General features: G+C 39.6%; 3 protein-coding genes across 6 annotated transcripts in view; 1 reads left to right on the top strand and 2 right to left on the bottom strand.

Annotated features, from left to right (window-relative positions):
* LOC133629779 (probable cationic amino acid transporter) overlaps nt 1-13,365 on the top strand; it is a 20,668-nt gene extending 7,303 nt beyond the window's left edge. The window contains exons 6-10 of one of the 2 annotated variants that reach the window (XM_062020770.1): nt 1,086-1,303; nt 11,197-11,343; nt 11,414-11,622; nt 11,685-12,370; nt 12,431-13,365. In XM_062020770.1, the coding sequence (XP_061876754.1) occupies nt 1,086-1,303; nt 11,197-11,343; nt 11,414-11,622; nt 11,685-12,370; nt 12,431-12,717 (1,547 nt within the window). In that variant the 3' untranslated portion in view covers nt 12,718-13,365. The remainder of the gene's footprint in view (nt 1-1,085; nt 1,304-11,196; nt 11,344-11,413; nt 11,623-11,684; nt 12,371-12,430) is intronic. The other variant, XM_062020771.1, reaches the window with a different exon arrangement.
* A 3,039-nt stretch (nt 13,366-16,404) lies between these two features.
* Nucleotides 16,405-17,334, bottom strand: cldn11b (claudin 11b). The gene is made up of 3 exons (XM_062021955.1): nt 17,006-17,334; nt 16,777-16,941; nt 16,405-16,714 (listed from the first exon to the last, which is right to left on the bottom strand). The coding sequence occupies exons 1-3, from the start codon at nt 17,229-17,231 to the stop codon at nt 16,452-16,454; spliced, it is 654 nt and encodes a 217-aa protein (XP_061877939.1). The 5' UTR covers nt 17,232-17,334; the 3' UTR covers nt 16,405-16,451.
* Nucleotides 17,335-19,190: 1,856 nt separating this feature from the next.
* The window catches only part of si:ch211-230g15.5 (polyhomeotic-like protein 3), a 16,170-nt gene continuing 15,360 nt past the window's right edge, over nt 19,191-20,000 (bottom strand). For all 3 annotated transcript variants that reach the window (XM_062020767.1, XM_062020765.1, XM_062020764.1), the window contains one exon: nt 19,191-19,754. In XM_062020767.1, the coding sequence (XP_061876751.1) occupies nt 19,600-19,754 (155 nt within the window). In that variant the 3' untranslated portion in view covers nt 19,191-19,599. The remainder of the gene's footprint in view (nt 19,755-20,000) is intronic.

The following is a 20,000-nucleotide window of genomic DNA, read 5'->3' as shown; positions in this document are numbered from 1 at the left end:
GATAGGGAGAAGTTTTTATTTACACGATGAGTCTATATATATATATATATATATATATATATATATATATATATATATATATATATATATATATATATATATATATATATATATTACTACCGTTCAAAAGTTTGGGGTCACCCAAACAATTTTCTTTTTCTGGCCATTTTGAGCGTTCAATTGACCCCACAAATGTGATGCTCCAGAAACTCAATCTGCTCAAAGGAAGGTCAGTTTTGTAGCTTCTGTAACGAGCTAAACTGTTTTCAGATGTGTGAACATGATTGCACAAGGGTTTTCTAATCATCAATTAGCCTTCTGAGCCAATGAGCAAACACATTGTACCATTAGAACACTGGAGTGATAGTTGCTGGAAATGGGCCTCTATACACCTATGTAGATATTGCACCAAAAACCAGACATTTGCAGATAGAATAGTCATTTACCACATTAGCAATGTATAGAGTGTATTTCTTTAAAGTTAAGACTAGTTTAAAGTTATCTTCATTGAAAAGTACAGTGCTTTTCCTTCAAAAATAAGGACATTTCAATGTGACCCCAAACTTTTGAACGGTAGTGTAACTATATATATATATATATATATATATATATATATATATATATATATATATATATATATATATATATATATATATATATATATATATATATATATATATATATATATATATATATATATATATATATATATATATATATATATATATATATATGTATGTGTGTGTGTGTTTTTTTTTTATGGGAGTCACACGAAATATGCAACATTTTCCCCCAAGAATTATCCAGCAGGAATATCTAATGTGAAGTACTTGGAGCCTCAAATAGGTCAATAATTCATAACAATTTTGATTCATTATTATTTTTTGTGAAATAACAGGGCAGCTTTCTGTTATTAGAGTCAACATTGCAACTTTTTCTCGTGACTTTTCACCTGTTTGTTCTTTTATTTGCATTTTTTGCTTTTTTTATAGCTGCGTGTGGCAAATGGCCCCCGGGCCGTGCTTTTGACACCTCTGCTCATGTGGGAGCTAATTTGCCTTCACTGATCTTATGTGGTGTGCCAGGTAAAGGTGAGGACACCTACCCCGACTTGCTGGCCATGTTCATCGCCCTGCTGGTCACGGTGATCGTGTCCCTCGGCGTGCGCAACTCGGTGGGCTTCAACAACGTCCTGAACGTGGTCAACATGGCGGTTTGGGCCTTCATCGTCATGGCCGGTCTCTTCTTCCTGTCCGCCAACAACTGGGAGGGCGGCATGTTTCTGCCCTACGGCTGGTCGGGGGTAAGTTTTTGCTACCCTCCTGACAAATTTGGTGCTTTTATAACAACCCACTGAATTCTAACTGTGCTACTGGGTATCCATTCATGTAAAATCAAACATGATAACATGCTAACATTAGCATGCTACATTTTTTTTGTACAATTTTGCAACTGTTTACCTCAGAGTCTTATAACTTGGTACTATACTTGGCATATGTTAACAGTTAGTATGATAGCATGCTAACATTAGCATGGTGACTTTTTTTTAGCCAATGTTGTCGCCGTATACCTCAGACATATAACTTGCTATGCTACACTTGCTAACTGTTAGCATGCTACTGTTAATATGTTAACATGTTGATGTTAACATGTTGATGTTAACATGTTAACATTGTTAATGTTTTTATAATTTTGCAACTGTTGCTAACTTGGTACTGTACTTGACACATGCTAACTATTTTTAGCCAATTTTGCCACCGTGCACCTCAGGGTCTTATAACTTGGTACGTGACACTTGCTAACTGTTAGCATGCTAATATTAGCGGGTTAACATGCTTACAATAACATGCTAACTTTTTTTTTGATAATTATGCAACCGTTGACCTGGGAGGCATATAACTTGGTACTTTACTTGACAGACACTAACTGTTAGAATGCTAGCATGCTAACACTTTTTTTTAGCCAATTTTGCCGACGTACACCTCAGAGTCAAATAAATTGGTACGCGACACTTGATAACAGTTAGGATACCGTAGTTTTCGGAGTATAAGTCGCTCCGGAGTATAAGTCGCACCGGCCGAAAATGCATAATAAAGAAGGAAAAAAACATATATAAGTCGCACTGGAGTACAAGTCGCATTTTTTTGGGGGAAATGTAATGCAATTTAAAATAAATAAAGAATAGTGAACAACAGGCTGAATAAGTGTACGTTATATGAGGCATAAATAACCAACTGAGAAGGTGCCTGGTATGTTAACGTAACATATTATGGTAAGAGTCATTCAAATAACTATAACATATAGAACATGCTATACGTTTACCAAACAATCTGTCACTCCTAATCGCTAAATCCCATGAAATCTTATACGTCTAGTCTCTTACGTGAATGAGATAAATAATATTATTTGATATTTTACGCTAATGTGTTAATAATTTCACACATAAGTCCCTGCTGAGTATAAGTCGCACCCCCGGCCAAACTATGAAAAAAACTGCGACTTATAGTCCGAAAAATACGGTACTAATATTAGCATACAAACTTTTTTTGATAATTGTACAACCGTTTACCTCAGAGTCCTATAACTTGGTACTGTACTTGACATATGCTAACTGTTAGTGTGCTGGCATGCTAACATTAGCATGGTGACTCTTTTTTTTTTAAGCAAATTTTGCCGCCGTGCACCTCATAGTCATATAACTTGCTATGTGACACTTGCTAACTGTTATCATGCTGATGTTAATATGTTAACGTTGTTAACATTAGCATGATAATTTGTTTGCATAATTTTGCAACTGTTTACCTCAGAGTCATATAACTTGGTACTGTACTTGACATATGCTAACTGTTAGTATGCTAGCATGCTAATTAACATGCTAAGTCTTTTTTTTTCCAATATTGCCACCGTGCACATCAGAGTCATATAACTTGGTACGTGACACTTGCTAACTGTTAGCATGCTAATTTTAGCATGCTTATAATAACATGCTAACTTTTTTTTTGATAATTACGCAACCGTTGACCTGGGAGTCATAGAACTTGGTACTTTACTTCACATATGCTAAATGTTAGAATGCTAGCATGCTAACATTAGCATGCAAACTTTTTTTTTAGCCAATTTTGCCGACGTACACCTCAGGGTCAAATAACTTGGTACGCGAAACTTGCTAACAGTCAGCATGCTAACATTAGCATACAAAATGTTTTTGATAATTATGCATCCGTTTACCTCAGAGTCAGATAAGGTGGGATTGACATATGCTAACTGTTAGTATTCTAGCATGCTAATTAACATGCTAACTCTTTTTTGTCAATTTTGCCACCGTGCACCTCAGAGTCTTATAACTTGGTACGTGACACTTACTAACTGTTAGCATGCTAATGTTAGCATGTTAACATGCTTACAATAACATGCTAACTTTTGTTTTATAATTATGCAACCGTTGAACTGGGAGTCTATAACATGGTACTGTACTTGACATATGCTAACTGTTAGAATGCTAGCATGCTAAAATTAGCATGCAAACTTTTTTTAGTCAATTTTGCCGACGTACACCTCGGGGTCAAATAACTTGGTACGCGAAACTTGCTAACAGTTAGCATGCTAACATTAGCATACAAACTTTTTTGATGATTATGCATCCGTTTACCTCAGAGTCAGATAAGGTGGGATTGACATATGCTAACTGTTAGTATGCTAGCATGCTATTTAACATGCTAACTCTTTTTTGTCAATTTTGCCACCGTGCGCCTCAGAGTCATATAACTTGGTACGTGACACTTGCTAACTGTTAGCATGCTAATGTTAGCGTGTTAACAGGCTTACAATAACATGCTAACTTTTTTTTGATAATTACGCAACCGTTGACCTGGGAGGCATATAACTTGGTACTTTACTTGACATATGCTAACTGTTAGAATGCTAGCATGCTAAAATTAGCATGCAAACTTTTTTTAGTCAATTTCGCCGACGTACACCTCGGGGTCAAATAACTTGGTACGCGAAACTTGCTAACAGTTAGCATGCTAACATTAGCATACAAACTTTTTTTGATAATTATGCATCCGTTTACCTCAGAGTCAGATAAGGTGGGATTGACATATGCTAACTGTTAGTATTCTAGCATGCTAATTAACATGCTAACTCTTTTTTGTCAATTTTGCCACCGTGCACCTCAGAGTCTTATAACTTGGTACGTGACACTTACTAACTGTTAGCATGCTAATGTTAGCATGTTAACATGCTTACAATAACATGCTAACTTTTGTTTTATAATTATGCAACCGTTGACCTGGGAGTCTACTGTACTTGACATATGCTAACTGTTAGAATGCTAGCATGCTAAAATTAGCATGCAAACTTTTTTTAGTCAATTTTGCCGACGTACACCTCGGGGTCAAATAACTTGGTACGCGAAACTTGCTAACAGTTAGCATGCTAACATTAGCATACAAACTTTTTTTGATAATTATGCATCCGTTTACCTCAGAGTCAGATAAGGTGGGATTGACATATGCTAACTGTTAGTATGCTAGCATGCTAATTAACATGCTAACTCTTTTTTGTCAATTTTGCCACCGTGCACCTCAGAGTCTTATAACTTGGTACGTGACACTTACTAACTGTTAGCATGCTAATGTTAGCATGTTAACATGCTTACAATAACATGCTAACTTTTGTTTTATAATTATGCAACCGTTGACCTGGGAGTCTATAACATGGTACCGTACTTGACATATGCTAACTGTTAGAATGCTAGCATGCTAAAATTAGCATGCAAACTTTTTTTAGTCAATTTTGCTGACGTACACCTCGGGGTCAAATAACTTGGTACGCGAAACTTGCTAACAGTTAGCATGCTAACATTAGCATACAAACTTTTTTTGATAATTATGCATCCGTTTACCTCAGAGTCAGATAAGGTGGGATTGACATATGCTAACTGTTAGTATGCTAGCATGCTATTTAACATGCTAACTCTTTTTTGTCAATTTTGCCACCGTGCGCCTCAGAGTCATATAACTTGGTACGTGACACTTGCTAACTGTTAGCATGCTAATGTTAGCGTGTTAACAGGCTTACAATAACATGCTAACTTTTTTTTGATAATTACGCAACCGTTGACCTGGGAGGCACATAACTTGGTACTTTACTTGACATATGCTAACTGTTAGAATGCTAGCATGCTAAAATTAGCATGCAAACTTTTTTTAGTCAATTTTGCCGACGTACAACTTGGTACGCGAAACTTGCTAACAGTTAGCATGCTAAAATTAGCATACAAACTTTTTTTGATAATTATGCAACCGTTTACCTCAGAGTCAGATAAGGTGGGATTGACATATGCTAACTGTTAGTATGCTAGCATGCTATTTAACATGCTAACTCTTTTTTGTCAATTTTGCCACCGTGCGCCTCAGAGTCATATAACTTGGTACGTGACACTTGCTAACTGTTAGCATGCTAATGTTAGCGTGTTGACATGCTTACAATAACATGCTAACTTTTTTTTGATAATTACGCAACCGTTGACCTGGGAGGCACATAACTTGGTACTTTACTTGACATATGCTAACTGTTAGAATGCTAGCATGCTAAAATTAGCATGCAAACTTTTTTTAGTCAATTTTGCCGACGTACAACTTGGTACGCGAAACTTGCTAACAGTTAGCATGCTAAAATTAGCATACAAACTTTTTTTGATAATTATGCAACCGTTTACCTCAGAGTCAGATAAGGTCAATCAATCAATCAATGTTTATTTATATAGCCCTAAATCACAAGTGTCTCAAAGGGCTGTACAAGCCACAACGACATCCTCGGTACAGAGCCCACATACGGGCAAGGAAAAACTCACCCCAGTGGGACGTCGGTGAATGACTATGAGAAACCTTGGAGAGGACCGCATATGTGGGTAACCCCCCCCCTCTAGGGGAGACCGAAAGCAACGGATGTCGAGTGGGTCTGACATAACATTGTGAAAGTCCAGTCCACAGTGGATCCAACACATCAGCGGGAGTCCAGTCCACAGCGGGGCCAACAGGAAACCATCCCGAGCGGAGACGGGTCAGCAGCGCAGAGATGTCCCCAACCGATGCACAGGCTAGTGGTCCACCCGGGGTCCCGGCTCTGGACAGCCAGCACTTCATCCATGGCCACCGGACCTATGCAACTCCCCCTCGCAAGGGACAGGGGAGAAGAGGAGAGAAGAAAAGAAACGGCAGATCAACTGGTCTAAAAAGGGAGTCTATTTAAAGGCTAGATTATACAAATGAGTTTTAAGATGGGACTTAAATGCTTCTACTGAGGTAGCATCTCTAACTGTTACCGGGAGGGCATTCCAGAGTACTGGAGCCCGAATAGAAAACGCTCTATAGCCCGCAGACTTTTTTTTGGCTCTGGGAATCACTAATAAGCCGGAGTTCTTTGAACGCAGATTTCTTGCCGGGACATATGGTACAATACAATCGGCGAGATAGGCTGGAGCTAAACCGTGTAATATTTTATACGTAAGTAGTAAAACCTTAAAGTCGCATCTTAAGTGCACAGGAAGCCAGTGCAAGTGAGCCAGTATAGGCGTAATATGATCAAACTTTCTTGTTTTTGTCAAAAGCCTTGCAGCCGCATTTTGTACCAACTGTAATCTTTTAATGCTAGACATAGGGAGGCCCGAAAATAATACGTTACAGTAATCGAGACGAGACGTAACGAACGCATGAATAATGATCTCAGCGTCGCTAGTGGACAAGATGGAACGAATTTTAGCGATATTACGGAGATGAAAGAAGGCCGTTTTAGTAACACTCTTAATGTGCGACTCAAACGAGAGAGTTGGGTCGAAGATAATACCCAGATTCTTTACAGAGTCTCCTTGTTTAATTGTTTGGTTGTCAAATGTTAAGGTGGTATTATTAAATAGATGTTGGTGTCTAGCAGGACCGATAATCAGCATTTCCGTTTTCTTAGCGTTGAGTTGCAAAAAGTTAGCGGACATCCATTGTTTAATTTCATTAAGACACGCCTCCAGCTGACTACAATCCGGCGTGTTGGTCAGCTTTAGGGGCATGTAGAGTTGAGTGTCATCAGCATAACAGTGAAAGCTAACAACGTATTTGCGTATAATGTCACCCAGCGGCAGCATGTAAATACTAAAGAGTGCAGGGCCAAGAACCGAACCCTGGGGAACTCCGCACGTTACCTTGACATAGTCCGAGGTCACATTGTTATGGGAGACGCACTGCATCCTGTCAGTAAGATAAGAGTTAAACCAAGACAAGGCTAAGTCTGACATACCAATACGTGTTTTGATACGCTCTAATAAAATATTATGATCGACGGTATCGAAAGCGGCGCTAAGATCAAGAAGCAGCAACATAGATGACGCATCAGAATCCATCGTTAGCAATAGATCATTAGTCATTTTTGCGAGGGCTGTCTCCGTAGAGTGATTTGCCCTGAAACCGGATTGAAAAGGTTCACAGAGATTGTTAGTCACTAAGTGTTCATTTAGCTGCTGTGCAACAGTTTTTTCGAGAATTTTGGAAATAAACGGAAGGTGGGAGACCGGTCGGTAGTTTACCATGAGGTCAGGATCGAGGTTAGGTCTTTTGAGCAGAGGATGAATAACCGCTTTTTTGAATGCTAGGGGAACAGTGCCGGAGGAAAGTGATAAGTTTATAATATTTAACACTGATGGACCTAATAATACAAACAGTTCCTTGATAAGTTTCCCAGGAAGTGGGTCAAGTAAACATGTTGTTTGTTTTATCCCACTTACACGCTGTAATAATTCCTCTAATGTTATTTCATCAAAAATAGAGAGACTATTTTGGAGGGCAGTGTCCGTCGTATATACAGTCGTATTTGTGTTAATAGAGCCCAGTTGTAGCTGGGATGCGTTGTCTTTAATCTCCTTTCTAATGAGTTCAATTTTCTTATTAAAGAAATTCATAAAATCATCTGCCGAGTGGGTGGAGCTACTGGGAGGAGTCCCTTGTTGGGTTAGCGATGCTACTGTACTAAACAGAAATTTAGGATCGTTTTTGTTGAGGCGGATGAGATTTGAGTAGTATTTAGCTTTAGCTAAGGTAAGCATGCGTTTATAAGTTATTAAACTATCACTCCATGCTTGATGGAAAACCTCAAGTTTAGTCGCGCGCCATTTGCGTTCCAGTTTTCTACATGATAATTTATGAGCTCTAATTTCTTCTGTAAACCATGGGGTGCGCCTTTTAGGGGCCCTTTTTTGCTTTAGCGGTGCTATACTATCAATAATTTCGCGCAAGGCATCGTCAAAGTTGTTAGTGAGTTTATCAATAGAGCCGACATAATTTGGGAATGGTGCTATTACCGAAGGCAGTAGGTCAGCAAGAGTCATCGTTGTGGCAGCATTAATGTTGCGGCCGCTATAGCAGTTATTATTATTATTAGCTTGTTGACAAAGAGTCAAAACTTCAAATTTTATAAGGTAATGATCGGACATTACTTTAGTATATGGAAGTATCATAACTTTGGAGGTGGTGACACCCCTGACAAGCACTAGATCTATTGTATTACCGTTGCGATGCGTGGGTTCATGTATTATTTGTGTAAGACCACAGCTATCAATTATGGTTTGGAGCGCCACGCACTGAGGGTCCGATGGGGTATTCATATGGATATTAAAGTCCCCCATTATGATTATATTGTCGGCGTGCGTCACTAGATCAGCAACGAACTCTGAGAATTCACTGATAAAGTCCGAATAGGGCCCAGGGGGGCGGTAGATAACAGCCAGGTCGAGAGGTAGCGGTGTGACAGACCTCATAGTAAGCACCTCAAACGATTTATATTTATTATTATTTAGGTTAGGGGTAAGGTTGAAATTTTCATTGTATATTAGTGCGACACCCCCTCCCCTTTTAAGAGGGCGGGCAACATGCGCATTCGTATAGTTAGGAGGAGATGCCTCATTGAGCGCAAAAAATTCGTCCGGTTTGAGCCAGGTTTCGCTAAGACCAATGACGTTAAGATTGTTGTCTCTAATGACCTCATTAACCAATAACGCCTTGGGAGACAATGATCTTATGTTTAAAAAGCCCATATTATAGGTATTGGGCTGTTTTGACGAGTTTTTGTTAAGATTATCCGTAGTGGCAATATTAACAATGTTGCGTTTATTATGCGTAGTGCACTTTAAATAGTTTCGACCATATCTAGGAATTGATATGACGGGAATTTTCCGATTGTTTGCTTGGTGCTGCAATAGACTGGACATATCATAATTTGCCACCTCAGTAGAATGCATGTCCACCCCTGACACAGACACAACAGAAAAAACATTATGTGAATTGTGTATTATTCTAAGAGAATTGCTATGCGTACATGGATTATCCAGCCTGGCGCTGGCTAGTTCTAGCTTAACTGACTCCTCACCCGGACTAACAGACATTGTAATTGCCTGTGACCGGGCTTGCTCTAGTGTAGTCAGTCAAGTGAGACTTAAATAGTAGTCTATGTTTCTAGACAGGATGATGGCGCCTTCCTGGTTAGGGTGAAGGCCGTCTCTCATCAGCAAGCCTGGTTTGCCCCAGAAAGAGGGCCAGTTATCAATAAACGTTAGTCCCTGCTGCCTACAGTAGCTAGCCAACCACTTGTTAAGCGAGACTAATCTGCTATATCTCTCATCATTGCCTCTCGCAGGCAGGGGGCCAGAGACAATTACTCGATGCCTGGACATCTTTCTGGCGAGATCACAAGTCCTGGCTATGTTTCTCTTTGTAATCTCTGACTGTCTCATTCTAGTGTCATTGGAGCCAACGTGTACAACTATATTCGCATAATTAGTGGTGCGATTAGCCTGTCGTACGTGTTTACTAGGCCTGTTGCGAGTTAGCTCCCTAAGATTAGCTTCAATGTCAGGTGCTCTGGCCCCGGGGATACACTTTATTGTGGCTGGTTTGCTAAGCTTTATGTTTCGGGTGATGGAGTCCCCTATAACTAAGGTGTGGTGCCCGGTAGACTGGGGTGTAGGACTAGCTAAAGAGCTAAATCTATTATGCGTCTCAACCGGTACACCGTAGCTTGTAGGCCGCTTAGGACTGCTACAAGCTGGGCTAGTTAGCTCGCTACAGCTAACGCTAGCAGATGTGTCCGCAACATCTAAAGTTACGACATTACTCTGCTCTAACTGGCGGACACGGCCCTCTAGCAGAGCCAACCTCTCCGTGAGTATGGTGCAAGACGCGCAGGAAGCCATTACTCACAGTGTTTTCTGTCACCGAGTGAAGTTCCTGCTGTCCTCAGGGAAGTGGTCGCGGTCTGTAGGAGTAGCTTCTTACTGACCGGCGCTGCCTTTCTCCGCGCTAGCTTAGCAGCTAGCTAGCTGAGGAAAGGGTGGTGGGACAGAGATCGGGTGATTTGCAAGTTAAATAGTACCACTAAAAATGTTTGAGAAGTGATAAAGAAAGCTGTAGAACAATTAAAAGCACACAGATAGAGCGCTACTTAGCTTTTTCGCAACAGCGAACAGACGGCGAGCAGTCACGCACGGTGAACCGGAACCCGGTTCACCGTGGGATTGGTGGGATTGACATATGCTAACTGTTAGTATGCTAGCATGCTATTTAACATGCTAACTCTTTTTTGTCAATTTTGCCACCGTGCGCCTCAGAGTCATATAACTTGGTACGTGACACTTGCTAACTGTTAGCATGCTAATGTTAGCGTGTTGACATGCTTACAATAACATGCTAACTTTTTTTTGATAATTACGCAACCGTTGACCTGGGAGGCACATAACTTGGTACTTTACTTGACATATGCTAACTGTTAGAATGCTAGCATGCTAAAATTAGCATGCAAACTTTTTTTAGTCAATTTTGCCGACGTACAACTTGGTATGCGAAACTTGCTAACAGTTAGCATGCTAAAATTAGCATACAAACTTTTTTTGATAATTATGCAACCGTTTACCTCAGAGTCAGATAAGGTGGGATTGACATATGCTAACTTAAGATGTTTACAATAATGTGGGAACTTTAAATTATTTTTTCTACCAATCGGTAAATGCCATGGCGACCAGCATAACAGTTGTGGGGAATTAAAGGGGCGGAGTTAGACAGTGCAGTGTGCTTATTGGTGAACAAAGAATGGTCACTTCCTGGGTGAATTCACTGCGCCCGTGTCACACGGTGGCGACTCGTCCTCTGCCGTCAGGTGATGCGAGGGGCGGCCACCTGCTTCTACGCCTTCATCGGCTTCGACATCATCGCCACCACAGGAGAGGAGGCACAGAACCCCAACACCTCCATCCCGTACGCCATCACCGCCTCGCTGGTCACGTGTCTCACCGCCTACGTGTCGGTCAGTAGAACCGTCAGCACGCCTTGTCGTGGTAGAAAAAAAAAACCCAACAAAGCGCTTCCTCCTCCAGGTGAGCGTGATCCTGACCCTCATGGTTCCGTACGACCTCATCGACAGCTCGGCTCCTCTCATGGAGATGTTCGCCGCGCACGGCTTCCTGTGGGGGAAGTACACGGTGGCGGTGGGCTCCATCGCCGGGCTCACCGTGTCCTTGCTGGGCTCGCTCTTCCCCATGCCGCGGGTCATCTACGCCATGGCGCGGGACGGCCTCCTCTTCAGGTGAGCATGAAGCGCTGACTCTCCAGAGCGACGGCCTTTACTCGCGTGTGGTCGCCGCGCAGGTCCCTGGCGCACGTTTCGCCGCTCACGCACACCCCGGCGGCGGCCTGCGCAGTTTCGGGGAGCCTGGCGGCGCTGCTGGCTCTGCTGGTGAGCCTGAGCGACCTCATCGAGATGATGTCCATCGGCACCCTGCTGGCGTACACGCTCGTCAGCGTGTGCGTGCTCGTGCTGCGCTACCAGCCTGAGGATACGGAGGGCGGTCGCCATGACGACGTGGCGCAGCAACTTCCCGCCAAAGAAGACGCGGAGGCCGATGCCGACTTCCACACGGGGGACGCGTCGCCGCTGCAAAGGCTGCTGGGAGGTCACTACTACACCCTAAGAGCCAGACTAGATGTACCCGACGCGTCGGTACGCCCCACCGCCGCGACGGGTCGCACGGTGACCCGCTGCACCCTCCTCTTCTTCTGCCTGTCCTTCCTGCTCTGGACCACCATCATATTCGGCGTGGAGCAAGGAAGCGGTGTGGGCGCCGTCGTCTCAGGCCTGACGGCGATGCTAATGGTGGGCTCGTTGGCGAAGCTTTTGATCACCATCGTACAGCAGCCGGAAAGTGGGCGGAGCTTGCCCTACATGGCGCCCTGCGTTCCGTTTGTGCCCGCCGCCGCCATCTTGGTCAACAGCTACCTCATGCTCAAGCTGTCGCCTCTCACCTGGGCCAGGTTCTCCATCTGGTGCGTCGTCGGTGAGTCCGCTGCACGGTTGCTACGGTTACCTAATCGCGCTGATGCAACCTTCCATCCAGGTCTGCTGATCTACGCCTGCTACGGCGTGTGGCACAGCACGCTGGAGGTCAACGCCCGCGAGGAGCAGGCGCACGCCAGCTCTTACCAGCGCTTTGACGACCACCTGGACGACACCGTCGCCGCCGACGACCACCAGGACGAGGGTGATTACCAGGGCTGGTCCGCCCCGCAGGAGAGGGACTACCACGACCAGCACGATGACGGCGGCAGATACCAGTGTGGACCTGCGGGTCAGTACACGACTTGGGGGCGGAGCAATGACGGCTTTGATGACGAAGAGCACTGAAACAGGAAGTGAGCGGGGCTTGTTATCGCCTTTTTAACCACGTTTTCTACCGTAAATGCTCCAATTAAGGCCTTTATTTAAGTGCGTGGTTTTTAGTAACGCCACAAGATGGCAGTAGCATCCAGCACCTTAGTCTACCTCGCCATGCGCTTGAAATTGTCCTGTGTGTTAGTTTTACTCTTCTTGTTGACCAGAATTAGGGATTTGTGGCTCTTTTAAAGAGCCGTTCAAAAGACTGGCTCGTTATTACAGTTTTGTTTTTTATTCGTCAAGCAAACAATCACTTGTAACAGTTAAACATGTTAAATTGCACAAATATTACTCTATTGGTGGGAATTATCCTGAAATATTGGCTAAAATGTGTGAATCCCTCACCTAAAACATTTGAACAATATTGAGAAAAATACACAAATAAGTAAGAATAAAATGATTTAATGGATTGATAAAACTATCATAGAAAAGAGAACATAATAAAAAAATGTGAGTACAAATTTGTACCACGCCTGGTGTGTTCGCTTGAACTACTGCCCTTTAAGATAATGAACCCAAAAAGTGAAAATAAAATAAAAAATAAATACTAATTAAAAAAATAATGATAATAAAAAAATATGTACATATATTTATAATATATATATATACATATATTAGGGGTGTCCAAAAAAATCGATTTTGAATTCATTACGATTCTTAATTTCTTTAAATAAAATAAAAAATCTGTTTAAATTTTATTTTATTTTTTCCCCAAAAAATCTGTCCTGTGTACTTTAGTACTTTACTTTAGTAAATGTTTGGGTAGAATTTGATCAAAGAAAACCAGTTTTCGTTTACGTAATATAGAAACTTATCTGAGCTGTTTATTTATTTTATGGATGAATGTTGTTAATCATAGAACTGGCATCCAATGTTATTAAAAAAGTATTGATTTCACAGCCCTAATATATATATATATATATATATATATATATATTAGGGGTGTGGGGGAAAAATCGATTCGAATTCGAATCGCGGTCCTCACGTTGTGCGATGCAGAATCGATTCTCTTTTTTTTAAAATCGATTTTAAAAAAAAAAAACATTTTTATTTCTTTTTTATTTTTATTTTTTATTTTTTTTTAAATTAATCAATCCAACAAAACAATACACAGCAATACCATAACAATGCAATCCAATTCCAAAACCAAACCCGACCCAGCAACAGTCAGAACTGCAATAAACAGAGCAATTGAGAGGAGACACAAACACGACACAGAACAAACCAAAAGTAGTGAAACAAAAATGAATATTATCAACAACAGTATCAATATTAGTTACAATTTCAACATAGCAGTGATTAAAAATCCCTCATTGACATTATCATTAGACATTTATAAAAATAAATGAACAATAGTGTCACAGTGGCTTACACTTGCATCGCATCTCATAAGCTTGACAACACACTGTGTCCAATATTTTCACAAAGATAAAATAAGTCATATTTTTGGTTCATTTAATAGTTAAAACAAATGTACATTATTGCAATCAGTTGATAAAACATTGTCCTTTACAATTATAAAAGCTTTTTACAAAAATCTACTACTCTGCTTGCATGTCAGCAGACTGGGGTAGATCCTGCTGAAATCTATGTATTGAATGAATAGAGAATCCTTTTGAATCTGGGAAAAAAAAATCATTTTTTAATCGAGAATCGTGTTGAATTGAAAAAAAATCGATTTGGAATCGAATCGTGACCCCAAGAATCGATATTGAATCGAATCGTGGGACACCCAAAGATTCACAGCCCTAATATATATTATATTTATTTGTATTTATTTATTTATTTTTTGTTTGTTTTGTTTTTAAATATATCTACATATGTATATATTTTTTTTTTAATGAAGAAAAAAAGCTACATTTGCACGTGCATAAAAAACGTCTCCCAAACAAAAGGCTCACAACCGGCACTCGGTTCTCATCAGTCACGTAAAAGAGCCGTTCAAAAGACTCGCTTTGTTTGTGAACGTCACATCTATTGTTTACTACTCCGTGCTATTCATGCTCACTGAGCAATTTGGTCCTCACCGGAGTTACCACATTGGCTCTGTGTTTCAATTATTTACGGTAGACGAGCTGAGCAGCTTGCTTTTGATGTGGCTAACTGTTGTTATGCTAGCCCCCACCGTCCTCTTAGCTCAGGGGTGTCCAAAGTGCGGCCCGCGGCACATTGTAAAAATACTATTGAAAAATAACATTAAAAAGTGGAATAATCATCCGATATCGTGAATCTCATTCTTCCCGATTCTAAATCGACTCATAATTTTCAAAAATCTACTTAAAAATTGTTTTCTTTCTTTCAAATCTGTCTTATCCAGCCACTCAGACCAATCATATAATTGATGTAGATCAGGGGTCACCAACGCGGTGCCCGCGGGCACCAGGTAGCCCGTAAGGACCAGATGAGTAGCCTGCTGGCCTGTTCTAAAAATAGCTCAAATAGCAGCACTTACCAGTGAGCTGCCTCTATTTTTTAAATGTTATTTATTTACTAGCAAGCTGGTCTCGCTTTGCTCGACATTTTTAATTCTAAGAGAGACAAAACTCAAATAGAATTTGAAAATCCAAGAAAATATTTGAAAGACTTGGTCTTCACTAACTGACAAAGAAACAGAAAACAGATTTGGTGTCCAGTTCAAAGTGTGACATGATTTATTTAAACATTTGAGAGTTGACTTTTATATTTTACATGAGTTATTTGTACAAACATGGTGCAAAGTAATTCATCATTTGTTAAAAAATGTTAGTGGCTAGTTAGTTAAAATGGGATGTTGTGATTTCACAAGACTGTCTTAGAAGTGATCATTTGAAAATGTTCAATTTGAAAAATGTGCACTTAGAGAAAATATAAAAATAAAGTGTTGCATATTGATATTTATCTGTTTCTATATATATTTATTGTGAGAAATCATTAAGATAATCAGTGTTTCCACAATGATAAATATAATTAATTATTAATAATAATATAGAGTTAAAGGTCAATTGAGCAAATTGGCTATTTCTGGTAATTTATTTAAGTGTGTATCAAACTGGTAGCCCTTCGCATTAATCAGTACCCAAGAAGTAGCTCTTGCTTTCGAAAAGGTTGGTGACCCCTGGTGTAGATGGTCATAGTTGCTGTACATATTTACTTTAGAAAAGAGAAGTGTTAGATACTTCTCTTGTTGCCTTATTTGTATTTGACTTTATTAAATGTTTGGGTAGAATTTTATTAAACAACAGTTTTTCTTTGAAGTAATATTGAAATTAATATAGAATGTGTCTATTTTATGGAGTTAATCATAGAACTGGCACCGAATGTTAATAAAAAAAAGTATTGATTTTGGATCAAGAATCGATTTCGATGAAGAATGGAATCGTGTGGTCCCCAAAAATTCACAGCCCTGTTATATTGTATTGATTTTGAAAAATTTAAAATATCAAATTGGCCCCCGCATGTTTTAATCTGTCAGTGTGCGGCCCTCAGTGGAAAAAGTTTGGACATGGACGTGCTTTAGCTTGCTTGTTTGTTCTTTTTTGATGCTTGGCTGCTATGTGTGCTGTAGCTTTGGTGCTTTTCAATAAATGAGCGTTAGTCGGTGGCACTTTCAGTCAAAAATGTTTATTTGTCACAGCAACATAATAGCTCATGCATCAATTATGTTGCTAAATCCCGAGTATTGCTTCTCGAGCTAATCAGCGCCGAGCATCTGGGCCACGCCCCCCTCACACGTGCGCGCTCTTGGCGTGGTTGGCCGGGCGGTCCAGCGCCACGGCGCCCCCTCGCTGTCTGGAGTAGAAGAAACTGCTCTCCCTGCTGAAGGCCCCGGGGTCAGCGGGGGCGGGGCAACACAAGACCGCCGAGCCGCCCAGGAAGCAGAGCGCCACGCCCACCCAGCCGGTGTAGAGCGAGAAGCCGAACGACATCAGGGCCTCGTTTTGGTGAGCACCGACGGGGAACCAGACGGTGGACACCAGGCCACACACACCTGGAGGACATTTTCACTTGGTAAGTCTTCCCACAAAATCATATTGTTTTTTTAGCACTCACCCATAAGGAGTAAGAGCCCGCCGCCCACACGGGCACGCCGCTGCTTGATGGCGGGGGAGTCGTGCGGCAGCCGCACGCAGGAAGTGGACATGAGGACCAGCAACATGGCGGGAAGGCCCAAGAGACACGCACACACCATCAAAGCACGAGACGTCTGGATGTAAGCTGAAAGAAACTCGGGTAATTACACTTCATTCATCCAATCACCCCGCCCCTTTCCTCTTGTTACCGGGCAGATTAAGGGTCTGGGCGAGGGCGGCGCAGTGGTAAAGGGCGGGCGAGATGACGCACTCGGCCCACAGCCCGCGGGAGCCCAGCTCGTCCATGCGCACGCAGGTGGCCACGCTGTAGTCGCACGTTCTCACCCAGTCGTTTGTCGCCGTGGCGACGATGAGGCCCACCCAGCCGGCGCAGCTCGCCACACTTCCGCTCACCTGCCTGCACGCGTGCGCCATCTTGTACGCTTTGGATTGACGTATGTTTGGGAAAAAAAAAAGTTCTAAAATATGATTTTTAAAAAAGTCAAAGTTCAGAATAAAATTTAGGTTCGCTTTTGCCGTTAACGCCGACTGGACTGACCCGTAGAGAATTGTTTGACTTTTATTTTTATGGTGGGGGTGTGGTGGGAAAATTGGACCAATCAGGTGATGGCACAAGATAACCTGAAGCAGACATTGAAAGACAGAGAAAGCCAAGCCAGATGTTCCAAAGCATTCAAATATTTAATGCTTTTTTCATTAAAAAAACAACTTCTGCTACCTCTCACCCGCCTGTGAGGACTCCTCCTGGTGGACTTTATGGGCATTGCGTCTGTCCTGTGTCGCCTCCTAGTGGCGCAACTTACATTTTTCTGATGCCATGACAAAATATTTGTCATTCTTTTTTTCATTGATGTGAAGCCATTTTTGTACTTTTTTATTCAAACTGGTATTCAACTTTTTGCATATTTTGTACTATACTAAAATCATTGGATGAAAATTGTTCAATTGATATATATATATATATATATATATATATATATATATATATATATATATATATATATATATATATATATATATATATATATATATATATATATACATGCATATACGGTGTATTTATATGTATGTACATATATATGTATTTATATATATATATATATATATATGTATATATATATATGTATGTATATATATATATGTATATATATATATGTATATATATATATGTATATATATGCATATATATATATGTGTATATGCATATGTATATATATGCATATATATATGTGTATATATATATATGTGTATATATATATGCATGTGTATATGCATATGTATATATATGCATATATATATGTGTATATATATATATGTATATATATGCATATGTATATATATATATGTGTATATGCATATGTGTATATGCATATGTATATATATGCATATATATGCATATGTATATATATATATATATATATATGCATATATATATATATGCATATGTATATATATGTATATATATATGTATATATATATATACATACATATATATACATATATTCCTATTGTCCTGTATGTATGTATTATGTTTTAATTATGTCAAACTTGGTATTTTATAAAATAAAAAAATAAAAAAATATATAAATTGAACAATTTCTTTCCCATGATTTTTTTGGTATAGTACAAAACATGCAACAAATTAAATTCAAGTTTGAATTAAAAAGTGTAAAAATGCCTTTACATGAATATACATTTCTCACATTTTTATGGTACCTTGTTTGAAAATGTGTAATAACGCAATCATTTTATATGGAGTTATTGTACATTGATTACAGTATATACATACATACAGTATATATATATATATATACACATGTGTATATATATATATATATATACATACATATGTATATATTCATATATACATATATATATATATTCATATATACATATGTATATATTCATATATATACATACATATGTATATATACATATGTATATATACACATACATACATATGTATATATTCATATACATATGTATATATACACATACATATATACATACATACATATGTATATATTCATATATACATATGTATATATACACATACATATGTATATATACACATACATATATATATACATATGTATGTATATATGTATTTTAATAATAAATATGTTATATGTATAAAACATTTAAATATTTTGTATATATATATATAATGTGTGTGTGTATGTATATATATATATATATTTGTGTATATATATATGTATGTATACATATGTATGTATATATATATGTGTATATATATATATTTATTTAATAATAAATATGTTATATGTATAAAACATTTAAATATTTTTGTATATATATATATATATGTTTGTATATACACATATAAATATAGTACACCAACTCCAAATAAAATTTAGCATTTGTTGCTTTATTAAATATTTTCAGGCAAGATACCATAAAAATGTGACAAAGACAGCAGTCTCCCTTCTTATAGTGACTTTTTTTCTTTTCCTCGTCCAGAATATTGCAATAAAAAACAGGACATCTTCATGACTCACGTACAAAGTTCACCTATTATAATGTTTTTGTACACACAGTTATGGTAGAGCTACAGGATAGATTTGTCGTTGGACATGACGTTCTAAAAAAAACCAAAAAACTATTTTATATATATTAAATGTTGAAAATCCTTCAAGTGTGCACTCTCCAGCAGCTTGTCTCATTTACACACATGACAAAAATGTGCCTCGTGCAATTACAGTCTTGGTGCTTCTTCAAAAACATGATGCCCCGCCCCCCCATTGAATGAAGCCCCGCCTTCTCACTGGTTCTTCAGCGCGTTGATGTGAGCGCAGATCTTGAGCGCGGGCCCCAGCTTGATGTTCATGCTGGTCATGAGGTGGTCCTCGGTCAGCAGCAGCAGAGCTTGGCCGTCGATCTCCTGCAGCCTGAAGGCGTCGGCCACCTCACCGCAGCCTGCACGTTATTGTGGTAAAGTCCCAGTCAGTGTGTGTGTCTGTCTGTGTTCTTGTATTTCTACCCTTCTTGAGACACCAACAAGGAAGCATACCTTCCATATGAGGAGGTGTGAACAAGTGAGGACATAAATCATGGTCCCAATACAAAAAACCATTGCATCTAATAGAGAATGCCTCATTTGTGGTGAAATCTATCAAATTAGGGTGGTCCCAAAAAGGAGGGATTTCTCAAATTGACTGTGTG

This window comes from Entelurus aequoreus, linkage group LG15, assembly GCF_033978785.1.
Source record: "Entelurus aequoreus isolate RoL-2023_Sb linkage group LG15, RoL_Eaeq_v1.1, whole genome shotgun sequence".
NCBI classification, from domain to species: Eukaryota; Metazoa; Chordata; class Actinopteri; order Syngnathiformes; family Syngnathidae; genus Entelurus; species Entelurus aequoreus.
The sequence above is the reverse complement of the archived record's forward strand: the minus strand, read 5'-3'. Positions and strand labels throughout refer to the sequence as shown.

Excerpts from the sequence above, each read along its gene's own strand:
- cldn11b (XM_062021955.1), bottom strand. The coding sequence starts at position 17,231 with ATGGCGCACGCGTGCAGGCAGGTGAGCGGAAGTGTGGCGAGCTGCGCC. Across the intron at positions 16,942-17,005 it reads CCAGACCCTTAATCTGCCCG|CTTACATCCAGACGTCTCGT; the intron begins GTAACAAGAGGA and ends AGTTTCTTTCAG. Across the intron at positions 16,715-16,776 it reads CGGGCTCTTACTCCTTATGG|GTGTGTGTGGCCTGGTGTCC; the intron begins GTGAGTGCTAAA and ends AATGTCCTCCAG.